This window comes from Syzygium oleosum, unplaced genomic scaffold, assembly GCF_021117445.2.
Source record: "Syzygium oleosum isolate NSW1041296 unplaced genomic scaffold, Sole_v2.1 Sole_v2.16, whole genome shotgun sequence".
NCBI lineage: Eukaryota > Viridiplantae > Streptophyta > Magnoliopsida > Myrtales > Myrtaceae > Syzygium > Syzygium oleosum.
In genome coordinates, this window is record NW_026607500.1 from 870,554 (window position 1) to 886,067 (window position 15,514).

Genomic DNA, 15,514 nt, shown 5'->3' on the forward strand with positions numbered 1-15,514 from the left:
CAAATAAAAATAATTATGGGCAGGGCTCGACTCCCTTGCTTCGGCACCGTAGTTTGAGGGAAAAAAAAACACACTCGAGAAAAAAAGTGATGAATTAATTGCGTAATTTCCGACAATTTAGTCCATCACCGGTAGAGGTGTCAAAATGGGTCTTAAACCCATATATGACCCATTTAAAAATAAATGGGTCATATATGAGTCACTTTAATTTTAAAGAGTCAACCTTAAATGGGTTTTAAATTTTAAAGCTTAAAGATAAATGGGTCTAAATGAGTTGAGTTTGGAACCCATGTCCAACCTACCTACTAGATCCATCCACGCACTTTCTCCCTCTTTACAAAAATGTTTAAAAAAAATCGAAATTTAATTTTTTTTTCTCTTTTTCTTTTGTTTTTTGTTTTTTCATTTCTTTTCTTTCTTTTTCTTTTTCTTTTTTTTTTATTTCGGCCGGTGGTCGACCACGGCGACCGGGGCAGGACGACCTCGCCGGCCTCGAGCCTCACCGATCTGGCGAGCCTCGAGCTCGCTCGATTCTGGCAACCTCGAGGCTCGCCTGATCCCGTCGAGGCTCCAGCCTCGCCGACCTGTGGCGAGGCTCCAGCCTCGCCGATCTGGCGAGACTCGAGCTCGCCGGCCTCGGGCGAGCTCGTCCTCGCCTGTGGTCGGCGAGGCCTCGGCCTCGCCAGATCGGCGAGAACGAGCTTCGCCGACCTCCGGCGAGCTTGTCCTCGCTTGTGGTCAGTCGCCGGCCACTGCGGCCGGCGATCAGCCAAAAATAAAGGAAAAAAATAAAATTAAAAATTAATTAAAAATTCGATTTAAAAAATAAAAAAAAATATTAATTTTTTTTTATTTTCTTGGATAATGACTTTATTGAAAATATTTTCTAGAAATGTCGCATTTTTCGTAAAACAAACGGAACCTCAATTTTAAAAAAAATTATAAAATTTTTTCACTAGCTTTGTATTGCATAAAATGTTTTAGCAGTATAATTTTAAAAAAAAAATCATAAGAAACAAGTATTCCTAGATTAGATTAAATATAAAAGTGTTTTAGCAATATGGATCGGGTCGGGTATGGGTTGGGTATGGGTCGGGATATTTACACTATGAATAAATGGATCATAAACGGGTTAATGGGTCAATTTGGGTCGGACCATTTATGATCCGACCCACCCGTTTAACAAGTCTAATCACCAGATATAATTTATTTCTCCTATTGAAAAAATAAAATCCCATTTTTTTTTTCTTTATCAAACGAGTCTCGTGAAAGATGAAGGAGAAAGGGAGAAAAAGAGGAGGAATGAAATGGAATGGAATGGCGAGAGACGACAGGGGGGGTAACATCTGGTTGGCGTGCGATATCGAAAGACCAGATGATGATGATAAGGAGCACGTTTTGATGTTCGAGAGCTTTGACTTTCCGGGTCGTCGTGGAATTTTGGAGGCTGTGGAGTGGAATTGGGGAGAGAGAGACCAGGCGATCAGACCCTTCCTCCTCCTTCCCGTTCTCCCTCACGGGCCGAAGAATATCCGGGTCTCTGTCCCCCACCCCAACCGCACCACCGTCCCGCGGTCGTCCCTCTCCAACGCCACCTCCTCTCCCTCTCTCTCTCCCTCTCCCTCTCTCTCTTCCCCTTTTTTTCTTCCTCTCTTTTGCTAAATAAAGCAAATCCGAAGGTACCCATTTGCCCCTTTGTCTCTCTCTCGATCTCTCCCTGTCTCTCTCTGGATCGAGTCTCCTTCAAGACCCAACCGCGCTCGCTCCCGCAAGCGTCTCTGGGCGCGGGGGGGCGGCGGCGGCTGCGGCGGCGGCCGGCGGTCAACTGTGCCGGGCGGTCCTTGAACCGGGGAATCTTTTCTCCCTGCTCGATCGCGGTGCTTGGTGGGTCTGTTTCGGGTTTGGACAGAGAGCTGGTGTTCCTGGTGAGTTGATCTGCTCGACGCCTCTCATTCGGGATCTTGTGTTCTTCTCGAAGTTTTTTCCTGGGCCGATCGTGTATTTTTTTCTCTTCTTTTGCTGTTGCCGAGGATTATTGAATGTGGGTGTGTCGGGTGGTTTGTTGATTTGGTGATTCATGGGGAGGGTTGAAATGGGTTTGGTCTGTTTTACGGTTTGGTTATTGAATTTGGGACCTTTGGATGTCTTGATTCGTCGAAATATCTGGAAAAGAAAATTCAATAACTGGAACCTTGTGGTTTCATTCAAGTTTGATCTTTCATACTTGTGAAGGGAGACGTGGGATGTTTGAACTTTGCGCCCTTCCTGCGCATCTGATACAGGCTTCTGATGAACATGGTGAATGGGGTCTGAGATAGAATTCCGTAGATGGGTTTGATGAATTTATGAAGATTGAGTGTATTGTTGATTGTGTTGATTTTACTGATCTTGTGAAGGGGGTGGAGCAGGCGATAGTGAATTAAAAAAAATTTACAAGTAATAATAAGTAAATCTAGACTAAGGCTGACCTCAGCGACCATGGGAAATCTTTTAGACCGTGGGAACAATGAATTCATACAGGAACATGTTCCAGGAAAGGAAATTTACAGGGGGAAATAAGATAATAAGCTTAGCTCACAGATGTGTACTGGTGATGAATAAATAATGAGCCATGTAAGATTATAGCAGGTAGGATAAGCCCACTCATATTATTTTTATGTATCTTTTAATTGCACTTCTTAACCTAGCTCTGTCGACTAATAGGTTCTAGTCAAAGGTCTCTTTATCTGCTCTTTCTTGGAAGATGTGGAAGAGACATGTATTTAAATTACCATTGCATGAAATATAGGCAGAATCTAAAATGATTTAGATTTATAAATAAAAAAGGATGAAAAACTTGTTTTAGCTATTTCTTTTTAATGCTTAAAATAATCAGAAATTAAATCAGCCCATTTTTCCCTTAAGGTTCACTTTTCTTTACGAAATTGTGTTTTTCTCACTTCCCCGCATCAATATCATAGTCCTGGAACGAAGGATTGGCTTTCTGTATATTTCCCCATGGGGGCTTAAGACCCCCTTCCTTCTTTTATTAGTCAATGATTGAAGAAATAGAAGAAATCAAAAGGATTTTCACCTCACGTCTTAAATGAAATGAGCGGACTTGAATCAGCAGTATAGTATTCTATGAGATCCGACACTGCATATGTAGGTTGTAGAAAAGAAAAAGAATTGGTTGGATTTATGCTATGAAATGACAATTTTTATTTATAATAAATATGGAAAAAAATGTAGAACCTTGACCTTAGGCAAAAGAGCTTAGAGTCTAGTAAGAAATTCTTTTTGTGATAACCCCGCCAAAAAGAATGATTTCCCAAAGGGTCAAATTAAATACGACTCGTGCTACCCGAAAGGAGCTAGAAGTAAGCCTTTCTCTAAGCTAAGTTCGCCAGCCGCCAACCAAGCCAATGTGCCATTCCTATCCCTTCCCAGTGAAGAAATCTTGAATCAAAACACTATGTATGGATGGTATGAGAATCAGACAGGGAAACATAGTGATAGACAAAGAAGGAAGAGTATTTCTCTTATAGGTTTATCATGACAGTTGGTAAAACGAGAGAAAGTGTAGAGAGTATAGTTAGAAAGAGTAAATTATCAGTACTCCCCTTGCAATTTGGGGATTTAATATTGGACCAATGACCCCTTGTTTTTTCTTTTTCTCATAAATGCCCTTTATTCTAGTATCCACATTGCACCATTTGCTCCTTTGTTTCTTTTACCTCATTTTTTAGGGGTTTACAAAGGTTTTCCATGCAAATTGGTTACTTTATGAAGGTTTCATGAGAGCAGGGGTTTTACGTGATTTTTTTTTAGTGCAAGGTATAATATTAGAATTTCACATGGGATGTCCTGTTACTGAACCCTAATAGGAGGGCTCTTTTCAAGAGCATGAGAAGTACATGGATTTCCAGTGGACGAAAAAAAGGAGTAGAAGAATTCACTTTGCAGTCAGTGTCTGAACATTTTAACCATGAATAATATGGAAGGGAATTGATGGAGAAATTTAGAAAAGACAGAAGAAAAGAGGGACCAACTAGAAAGAAATAAAAGAGACACAGTTACTTCAGATCCTCTTAGATTAAGAACCTAAACTTTTTTTTTTCTGAACCATATGTTACTTTCGGTCAATTTCAAGTCAGTCTATTCGTGATTGAGGATAGGACTTAAAAGTAAGATATGAAATGCTCTACCAATTGGGGCAGTGATTTAGACTGCTAAAAGGGAAACCCCTTTTAATGTTGTAAGAAGAACAGGTGATCTAGATGAGAATAGCCACGCAATAATATATCATTGCACAATTTATATGAATAAGTCGAATGATCTGGAGGAAGAATGAGATGATACATACTAGTATGGATTACTTATGTGAGCACTCAAGGCAAGTGGCTATGCATTTAGATATAAAGTTGATCCCTAGTAAAACTTTGTGGGGTGTTTCAAAACATTGAGGAGAGGAATTTTCTAAAACCACACAAGACTGATGGTTCAATAGTCTGAACCTGATTGAATGGAGATTTAAACCTCAAAATTATAGCAGAAAATTGGATGGAGCTGAAGTGGCTTGGTTGAATGGCCCTGTCTAGCTGGTGCATGCTGGTCAATAACCAAATCAACTCATTTCTTCCAACGAAGTAAATAAATGTAAAGTTCTACTGGTAAAATCCTGAAGGTCTATCTCTTGTGAGGAAATTTTTTGCTCAAGCCATCAACTAATTCACTACTAAGGTGCTTAAAATGATCGACTGATGATTTTAACATAAAGAAATATTAGATTAAAGAAAAAGTGCTCCCCAGGAGATTTGGACCATAGTTGTGTTGCCCCGATGGCATATGACAAGCCATGGAGCTACGTCTTTAGATCCAGTTTTCAACAACGGTTCGAAAGGTGGTTCAACCAGTTGAAGTGGTTGAATCCTGAAATGATCACTTCACCTCACGAGTTCTAATTTGAAAACACTGTTGGTGCAATCTTTTATGTGTTGAGATTGCTGGTGAGTATTAACATGGTCCTATCATGTTTGAGAAGCATGGCCTTCATGGATGGTTAAAAAGGTAGCTTAAGAACCTTATACATGATTAGATAGTTATTAAGGGTGGACTCTTAGCATTGAAATGTCCTAATGATGGTTAAAAAGGTAGCATTGAGTCCATGCCCCATACCTCAGTTATACTTCCCCATTCCCCCACCCTATTGCAGGATGTGGCTTAAGCTCCCATCTTTTTCTTTTTCTTTTTTTGGAAATGGAAAGCTAAAAACACTTACTGAAGCATTTGATTGAGAATCTTGATGCAAAATTTGTACATATGAGGCAAATTTTTATATCAAAATGAATAAGAAATTTTTAGTTATTCCATGTGTGACTCAGACAAAAATGAATCAGACATCTATGAATCTGTCTTGTCATCTGAGCTCTAATAGAGTGAAAGGTTGATACTCCTCGCTTTGCCACTCTTACTTCCTGCCAATGTGGCATGCTTCATACAGTTTTATGTAGCTTTGGACCACATCATCCAGCCATGCTTATAACTAGTCAAGGTGTTGTAAATTATGAGAAATATGGTCCAATTCAGCAATTTGTGGGACCGTTACTATTTGTAATCTGGACTGTTGGATCACATGGACAAGAAATGATAGTGACTTATGAACATTTAAGGAAAATTACTGACTATAAGATTATCAATGTCACTATTAATTAAGTAAAATTACTACATTTGAGGACAATTACATACTAATAGGGCTTCAAAGTTTACGAACTATGAAGTAATATTACGATCATGGAGGTAAGTTACTAAGAATAGACCAAATAGATTTACGATGAATTTAGGTTGATTACGATATTTTATGGAAAGTTACGGGCGCGCGGATATTCTACCTTATGAGACTTTAAGGTATATTACTACATGTGAATGATGGTTACTAACTTGTCAATTACAAAAAATTATTAGAAATTACAATTATTGAGGGACAATTACTAGGCATAGCTACCATCACTTACTACAATTTGAGACATTTTACTATGTTATGGGTTAATTGCTAACTATTCGCATTTTCATGTTACGAACTCCATAGGAAATCAAACATGAAGGTAAATTACTAGTTACAATTATGAACGAGTTACTACCATGCCAATTAAGTTGCAACCCATAAAGTTAGATTACTATCTATAAGTGCAATCAACCTTACATCAGTTTTAGGTCCTTTTTTTTTTTGGCTTAAGGAACTGATTGGCCATTGCCATTACTATGTTCTGTATAATCAAGTGCTTCCAATATCATTGCCAGTGTCTGGCTCTCTTATTGTGTGTGATTGTACTGTACAATGGACACGTAAATCTTTCTTCTTTAGTGTAAAAGAAGGTTTGTGTGTGTGTGTTTTGGATAAATTTGGTATCTGAAGCTTTGGTGTTTTATTGTATTATTGGACGATGTCATAGAGGGTGGGAGGGATTCAATCTGTCACTCGGAAGTTTTAATTGTCAAGAATTTAGCATATTTAGAGGGATTGTGGTGGGAATAGGTGTAACATATCCTTTTTTGAATCTTATCTTTTGATGGCTTGGCTTTTGGTATCTCGTTCATTTTTTTAATTGTTTTTGTTATGCCTTAATCATTCGTCATCACTTTGAAGTTATTATTTTCGACAACTTATTAAATTTAGGGGGGATTGTGGCTTTAGTAATCCGATAATAGGTTAAATACTTCCTTTTGAATCTCATCTTTTTTGGCTTGGCTTATGATACTTATGACATCTTGTTCATTCTTAATTTGCTTGTTGACAGGTTTGATGGGATTGAAGAAATTTAGTCCTTGGTCTTTAATTCCTGTAGAGTTGCGCGAGTATAAACCTCTTGGTTATAAGAATTGCTTAAAGCTGAAAAAGGTGAAGAAGATCAAGGACATGATCACATATGAAGTGTTCTAGTATTTTTATGATATAAATTGTTAGAAAATGGATGAGGAGGCTAATTCCTGGATAAGGAGAACAAAATTCTCACAGACAGTTTGTTATAGGCTAGATTCTTCAAGATTGGTCTCGATTCCCTTTACAATTGAAGCAAATCGGAATCCTGGACTTAAGTCATGGCCAGCTATAGCGGTCTCAAGCCAGAAGCCCAGTTCTAGTAGTTCACAGATTCGAAGAAATCCAGTTACAAATAAACAGAGATCTTTATCCCCACATCCAAAGACGGTCCTATCTGATGTGTTTAAGGAAGCACGCTCTGACAAAAAGAGATTTTCAACTCCCTTGCCACAGAGGAGAGAAGCTGAGAAGGGTATTAGGAGAAAACCCTTGCATAGGGAATCCCATGAATCCAAGGCTCGGAATTCCGATTCATCATCAAATAGTAGCCCATTGAGGCATTTTGCTTCAATGAAACGCAATGACAAAGTTAAAAGCAGGAAGGATTCTGCCTGGACTAAATACTTTGATCATTCTGGGGGAAGGGTTATGGCTGTTGATGGAACAGATGAATGGGTTGTGGATATGTCTAAACTATTACTTGGTCTCAGATTTGCCCATGGCGCACATAGTCGGCTTTATCATGGGATATACAAGGATGAACCTGTTGCTGTAAAGATTATTAGGGTTCCAGATGATGACGAAAATGAAGTCTTGGCTACAAGATTGGAAAAACAATTCACTAGGGAAGTAACTCTTTTATCCCGTCTTCACCATCAGAATGTTATAAAGGTAAGTAGAAAACCGTTAAGCTTGCAACAATTTTAGCATATTTATTCTCATTGTTTTCCTATGCAGAGACATTAAGCTCGATTGATGGTCGAGTTCTATTAATGTCATTACATTGCTGTAGGCTGGATTTGCATGAATCTTATGGATTGTTGCATTCACATGTTTATAACTTTTCTGTTCTTATTTCCCATTCGGATCAGTTTGTTGCCGCATGCAAGAAGCCACCAGTTTATTGCATCATTACGGAATATCTATCAGAAGGTTCTTTGAGGGCTCACTTGCATAAGCTTGAAGACAAATCAATACCCATGCAAAAGCTTATTACAACAGCTCTTGAGGTTGCTCGTGGAATGGAGTATGTTCATTCACAAGGGGTCATTCATCGCGACCTCAAACCAGAGAATATCCTAATCGATCAGGACTTCCACCTGAAAATTGCTGATTTTGGCATTGCTTGTGATGAGGCTTACTGTGATACTTTAGCTGATGACCCAGGAACTTACCGGTGGATGGCCCCTGAAATGATCAAACGCAAATCTTATGGGCGAAAGGTTGATGTTTATAGTTTTGGTCTTATATTATGGGAAATGGTGGCTGGCGTAATCCCATATGAAGACATGACTCCCATACAAGCTGCTTTTGCGGTGGTTAATAAGGTTTATGCTTGCTTTCTCCTATCGTGTGCATGCCGGGTCCATTCTGAGTATGATCCTTATGAGCTGCTTTTGCGGTGGTTAATATTTATCTATCATCTCTGGGCACTAGTTAAGGTTATAAAAAATAGCAAAAACATTTGTATAGATGCTTTGAAATTGAAACGGTACATTTTAAAAGAAAGTTATCTACATCAAATAGAATTGTTTACACTTTAGCACATGTTATAAGGCTTGAGTGTCCTGCGGGCGAAGTTTTTACTATAGGATCTAATAGATAATTATAACAATGGATAGATATAAAAATGGATAGGTAAAGAGACAAGTGGTTCCTCACATCACAACAACATTCACGCCCTATTTACTATTTCGTGGAAAACCAGTGGCGCAGACTGGTTGTAAGATTAAACCCTTAGTAAAAGTCTGGTGTTGGTTACAGATCAGCTCAGCATCCTAGCTACAGAGGACTGTCTAGAAAATTCTTAACAATCAAAAACTATCTGAATTTCTAGCTACAGGGTCTATTACCAGGTTCCTGACATTGAGTCATTATACACATTGTAGAGAAACTGTCAACTAGGTTGGTCTGTTAAACATGTTTTTTTAGTGGCCACGTGCGTTGTATGGGTGTCAAGACTAGTATACAAAGAGAAAAGAATCATGTACTCCTGTGAATGCACTCTTGGGTTGCGCCAAGTAACTAATGCACTCTTCTGATGCGCCAGTATATAGTCAACTTCATATTCTGAATTTTCATGTAACACCTGCATATATTGGAATGTCAGCGAGTATATAAAAGCTTTTAGTTGAGCAGATGAGATAATTTACTCTAGAAAAAATACAAAAAGGTCGAAATAGTTAGTCATAGGAGTCGTAACTATGTTCGTGTAAAATACATTTGTAAGATGAAGTTTTTTGCGTGCCTATTGTCTGCGGCATTGTTAATGAGCTTGGGAAGCATGATAATCATTTTGTCAAGGGTCTATTTAGAAGTCATTCCAAACGTTTCATGCAAATCTTGTTAATTGTTATGTATTGCCCAATCATTTTGTTGTGTGTTTGCTTCAAATGATATCATCATTGTTATTGATATCACTAACGAGGTTTGATATATGATTCAGAATCTGAGACCAGTAATCCCCAAGGATTGCCCACTGGCTCTGCATGATCTCATTGAGCAGTGCTGGTCCTTGCAACCAGAGAAGAGGCCCGAGTTCTGGCAGATTGTCAGAGTATTGGAACAGTTTGAGGTTTCGCTTGCTCGTGATGGAACACTAAATCTGGTGGAGAACATGACTTTCCAAGACAAGAAAGGGTTGCGTCATTGGATCCAAAAGCTTGGTCCGCTGCACCATAATAGTTCATCCGCCTCTAAACCAAAGTTCACATGACTCTTCTGAGCTTGCCTAGGACTCGATTCACGTGAATTCGACTCCTAAGGCTTCAAGAATTATACTGAACTCCATCCAGAATGAAGTCTGCTTGAACCCCTTTGATGGCAGTGCAGATTCACTTGTAGATCGATGGGTAGACTCGTGCGCATGTATCAAAGTGTAAAGGCCCTTCCTGTAGATGTTATAGGTATGTATGATTGGATCATTGGTGTTGGAAAAATGCTGACATATAAATTTATCTTGGCGATTTTTAAAGCAGTAGATGTTTGTCGGATATCTTCTTTGCTAACTCGACTATAGTTCGAAATGCTTCTCGGGTGTCTTAGCTGAAGGACTGAACCGTGCCTATCGTTGCTCGAGAGGTTATACCGCTTACGGCTTTCCCTTTCGTGTAGAGTGTTGCGGACTTGTGATGAAAGCGACTCTAAAAAGCATTTTTCCCTGCATCAGTATGGTGTGAGTGTGAGGTAACAAGGGCGACTGAATTTTATGAACTTTTGGTAGTCTAGATTTGAGTCTTGATAGAATAACAAAATATCATATCTAGTGTGTAGCGATTGGATATACCCTGATGAAATGCTGGATTGGAAATCCGAGCTAGGGGTGGGATGAACCTGGATCAGACAAAAAAGATAAAAATAACAATTTCCTTTCAACGATGAAGTGATGGAGTTCGGCTTCGCTGGCCACCACGTAAGGATAGCCGCCACAACAGTCTATCACTGTCGACCACCGTGCAATTGCCATCGTCTCTGACCAACAGCCATCGTCATCGCCGCCCGACCAATTGTCCATCAATGACTATTGAACCGACCGATTGTCCTTCAATGACTATTGAACCGAATAAGCTGTTGCTAATGAATAACCCGAAATTGATGGATCGACCCGAAAAGTCGTCTCTGAAAAAGAAGAAGGAGAAAAAACTCAAAACGCACAAAATTTTGAGCATTCGTATGTTGGTCTTGAATGGTGGTGACTTGATTTTGCTGTGATGCTTTGGCGTCCGATCCTATCCTCTACTGGTGATCATTCAAAATGGTGCTAGTCTCAGCTGTGCGAGATTACGTCAAGAGGATGCTGCCCTAGATTTGAAACCTCTATGAGCAAGTGAGATTTTCATAGATTTTGTATCATATTTTGGATTGCACCAAACATGGGAAAGGATTTTTTACAATGCTGAAGACATTTGAAGGATTTTTAATCTCACCTTATCCAATCATATTCCAATCCAAATCCGAGCAACTAAATGCAAAAAGTTGCATGAATCAGATAAAGTGAGAAGCTAAGAGTGGGATTATTGATTTTAATAGACAATTTTGCCATGCAAGAGGCCTCGTTATATTTTTGGAAGTCTCCGAGGGTTCGTTTTTCTAGCTAAAAACTCACATTTTGAAAAACTTTTTTCCTAAAAACAATAATTTGTATTGCTTGCAAAAATGAACGAATGAAAACTATTTCCATTGTCCACAAAAATATTTAGGCATAAATTATTATCGATGATGAAAAAACATTTTTTGTTGGCTAATTATTCCAAGTTATATGACAACTTATTTTTAGGAAAATATTTTCCAAATCATTTATTTTGCAGGAAACAAATAGACGCTTAGTATTCTTCAAAATCGGCTTCATGAATTTTTAGGTCATATTATTACTTATTGGCTTTTCAGGGGCTAATTCCAAAAAAAAAGCACAAACTTTAGATCAAATGACAATTCTGGCCCCAACTTTTTTTTGTCTTGTAAAAAGCATCAACTTTAGGTCAAGTGACAATTCTGACCCCAACTTTTTTTTGTCTCAAAAAATCACCAACTTTTATCCTTATCCCAAATTTGGCCCCCCCCATTGACTTTCTGTTTAAGGTCACCCTTATTTGAGAAAAAAGGTCATGGTCGTGAGCTTGGGGTATCTCGTCCATGGCGTCTGTCGATGGGCGATGGTCTACAACCTCGAAGTCTGACCAGAAAGATTCAATCTGGAGATCTTTTTTATTAGCCAGTGAAGTGAAGAAAATGAACGGTTTCACCATTGTTCTTCAAACTGTGGCTCAGAGAAGAAGACAATGAATAATGCTTTAAATCCAGTCAGCAAACCACGTGGATTTATTACTGAGGTGGAATAGTCAAGTTGGATAATTAATTGTTCTAAGTCAAGGAGGGCCAGATTTGGAATTTAAGCGAAAGTTAGTAATTTTTTATGAGACAAAAAAAAGTTGGGGCCAGAATTGTCACTCTACCTAAAGTTAATACTTTTTTTTTTTGAATTAGGCCTCTCATATCACAATCTTCTTTCTTTTCCGGTACAACGTCACTATCTTTATTTTGTCACCTCTTATTGTCGTTTTTTTGTATTAGTGAATTTGCTACATTGTCGTTTTCGGTCTCGTCTCACGGAGGCACCACTTCAAGCTAAACTTCAATATATATATTGGTAAGGTAACCAAACTTCAATATTTTGCCTCCTAATATGCATTTTTTTCATGGAAATTTAGTTTTGTTCTCATATAATTAATATTTGACCCCACTCAAGCGATTATTACACTGACGTTGACCTTAAGGTGTCTCACGATTATAACTAATTAACAAAATTAAGCTACAACAAAAGAAAATTTCTAAATACAACAAAGACGGGAAGGATAATCGAACTGTCTTCTTATAAAGTGGGATTGGATTTACTTAATTCTCTCAAATAATAAAAATATACTTTAATCGACACATAGATAAATATTTAAGGACTCGGGAATAGTTATACAATCACTTTGCTATGAATGGGCGTTGGTGAGGAAATTTTAGTCCTATTGCAATTCTTTCGAGGGACATGAACTTATCGATACTCGTAAGAGTTGGTCATTATATTTCTAGGGTGTGGGAATGTGCCGTGTGTGTGTCCGAATACATGCAATAAGTACACATAAAAGCCCAAATTGATATTACTTTGACAAATCCCGAAGCTGGCACATTGTCCTATCTGTACCTACCGTCGTAATTCATAAAAAAATTATCTTTTGATTACCTTTTTGCCCAACAAAAATATGCCACAATCAGAAAAGAAATTTCGGACTTTGTTTTATGTGTGATATAATTTGAAGAAGATTTGGTTAACAAGCAATTCTGGATTAGAGTATATTGAAAACCTACAAAGATGTTTGCTAGAAAGATGTCTGCTAGAAAGATGTCAAAAATTCATCGTGTAAACAACTGATTGCTAAATTCTAACCCTAAAAGGGATAATGATACAAACAATCTCTGAACTTTGGTCCAATATGCAATTTGGTCCCTAAAATTTTAATTTGTTCAATTAGCCCCTAAACTTTGGCCTAATGTTCAATTTAGTCCCTGAACTTCAATTAATGGAAGGACTATATTGAACATTTTCAAATAGTTCATGGACTAAATTGAACATATACTAAAAATCTAGGGACCACATTGAATAGATTAAAAGCTCAGTGACCAAATTAAACATTAGGCTAAAATTCAGGGACTACATTAAACAAATTAAAAGTTCATGGACCAAATTGCACATTGGGTCAAAGTTTAGGGACTGTTTGTGTCATTTTTTCACCCAAAAATAAATATTTGCTGGATGGCAAACAATTTTATCAACGGTTAATTTTGACATAGAATATATTACAAGAGAATCAAGTTATTACCAGATTTCTTAACTAGAGAATTTTTTAAAATTGAGATAGTTAGAGGCAATTGTAGAAATTTTTGTTCTTGTAGGGAACAAATTGATAAAAAAAAAAAAAGAACTTGAAGGATGAAATTGGATTTTTTTTACGGAATATTCTTGAATTTAACGGAGTTAGTGGCCATTGGGCAGACTTCTCTCAAGGGCACCAGTTTAGGAGTTTTTAAGGTGTGTTGAAAAGTTTAGGGTAAATATGTCTAAGGGGACATAATTTAGGATTTTCCATCGATTTATGCCTACTTATGAAAGAATCAAATTGGGATGAATTGGATGGCCATTTGAGGAGTAGACGTGGTGGAATGTTATGAGTGTGTGAAATGGCGGTCACTTGGAGTGGGCTTGTAGTGAGTAATTTCAATCTTGATATAATTTTGTGTAATTATAGTTTTAAAGAATGCTTCTTAGGGACTAGATTGAAAAGATCGAAGAAAGTTAGGGCAATTATAGAACTTTTCTTTCACGTGGGGAACTAATTGAAAAAAGAACATGAAGGACAAAACTAGAAGTATTGACAGAATATTCCCGAGTTTAACGGAGTTAGTGGCTATAGGGTAGATTTGTCTCAAAGATATCGATTTTTTTTTTCAGTCGGACAAAGATACCAATTTTAGACTTTCCATGGATTTTTACCTCCAAAGAGAGAGAGAGAGAGAGAGTCAATTTGAGAGGAACGGGATGGCCACTTGTGGAGCAAAAGTGGTGCAGAGTTATAAGATGTGTGAATTGGTGGTCACTTTGGAGGGGGCGTAGTGTAGCGAGGAATCTAAAATCTTGATATTACTTCATGCAAGGATACGTTTTAAAGGCTCGAGAAACGAGATTAACATGGCTTTTCTAACTAACTGATGAAAAATGCATGAATTAAATACTTGAGAATGTCTTAAAGGCTTGCGCTATTTTCACGTCATGCTGTGTCTTCTTCCACAGGGGTTGTGATCTGACAGCCTTGTCCTTGCTATGGATCCCACTTAAAATTTTTCCTTTCCGCTCTTGCTGTTGACTTAAGATGTGAATAATAATCATTTTATTTTTTTTATTTTTCGAAAATAAGTTTGGAACATAATTTCGTTTGACAATGCAATTTCATTTTTTCATTTTCGAGACATATTTTTAATCCAAAAATGGATTTATAACAGACATGGCAAGTAGATTTTTTTTTATTTTTCTATTTCTGAAACATAAACAAAAATAACAACTCTCTTATTGCTCGCCCTCGTTGCCGCCCACTGCTACCTCCATAGCGCTAGCGGCCGTCCGCCGCCAAGTGGGGCTTGTTTCTTAAAACTTCACTTAGACTTGACATTGTTTCAACTTGATCACTTTGATCCAATACTCTTCTAAGCTTATTGCTGGTGAACATAATTGCTGGCCGACGCACACGCTCTTGTTACGTGCATGTTTCGCGCCTTTTTCCAAGGGTACCTTTTTTTGAACCACCATTTAACGGGGCTACTAGAACTTTTGAAATTGACTTAGCTAGTTGCATTGTTATAAAGTAGAAATGAGCAAAATTACCTTCCACTTATGTGTTTGGTAACTCCATGCGGATTAAAAGTTATGCCTCTTAAAAACGGAGATTGGGATTATCGTTTCTTAAATTTTTTTTAAGTAGTGCTATGTTATTACTTTGTACTTGTACAATGGATAGTCTACAATTTTTTGCAAAAAATTTAGAAAGTAAAAGAAATCAGGCTTTGGCCCAAAACAAACCAACAATCTTGGTTCGGCCTGTTTATATTTTCCGGGTTCTGGGCCGAAAGACCCGGCATGCCCCGTCCATTAGCACCCCTATTTGATTGATGCCAAAATTGTAAGTTTTCGTTCTATAGTCCAACAATCCTAATCCTTTCTTTATAGTACATAAAATTGACGTACAATCAGTGCTTTTACTTTTAAAGGTGCGCGTATGGAAGTGGAATGGGCATAATATGCTTTTTCGGACAAAAATGCCATTGGGAAAGGCTCGACACACGCACATGATTGGGGATGATCTATTCTCGGTCCGATCTGGTCCGATCCGGTTCTCGGATGGGTAAATGGAACTGATGGGAAAGAACACTACCGGAGAGTATGCTCGGTGGTGATCGTTC

General features: G+C 38.0%; 1 protein-coding gene across 1 annotated transcript; it reads left to right on the plus strand.

Annotated features, from left to right (window-relative positions):
- The first annotated feature begins 1,522 nt into the window (after window positions 1–1,522).
- LOC115686925 (serine/threonine/tyrosine-protein kinase HT1) lies at window positions 1,523–10,011 on the plus strand. The gene is made up of 4 exons (XM_030612348.2): window positions 1,523–1,925; window positions 6,777–7,690; window positions 7,891–8,346; window positions 9,465–10,011. The coding sequence occupies exons 2-4, from the start codon at window positions 6,947–6,949 to the stop codon at window positions 9,732–9,734; spliced, it is 1,470 nt and encodes a 489-aa protein (XP_030468208.1). The 5' UTR covers window positions 1,523–1,925; window positions 6,777–6,946; the 3' UTR covers window positions 9,735–10,011.
- Window positions 10,012–15,514: the final 5,503 nt, after the last annotated feature.

Bases quoted from the DNA above. Each gene is read 5' to 3' on its own strand.
- LOC115686925 (XM_030612348.2), top strand. From the start codon at position 6,947: ATGGATGAGGAGGCTAATTCCTGGATAAGGAGAACAAAATTCTCACAG. The intron at 7,691-7,890 runs GTAAGTAGAAAA...CATTCGGATCAG, and splicing joins ACCATCAGAATGTTATAAAG to TTTGTTGCCGCATGCAAGAA. The intron at 8,347-9,464 runs GTTTATGCTTGC...TATATGATTCAG, and splicing joins CTTTTGCGGTGGTTAATAAG to AATCTGAGACCAGTAATCCC.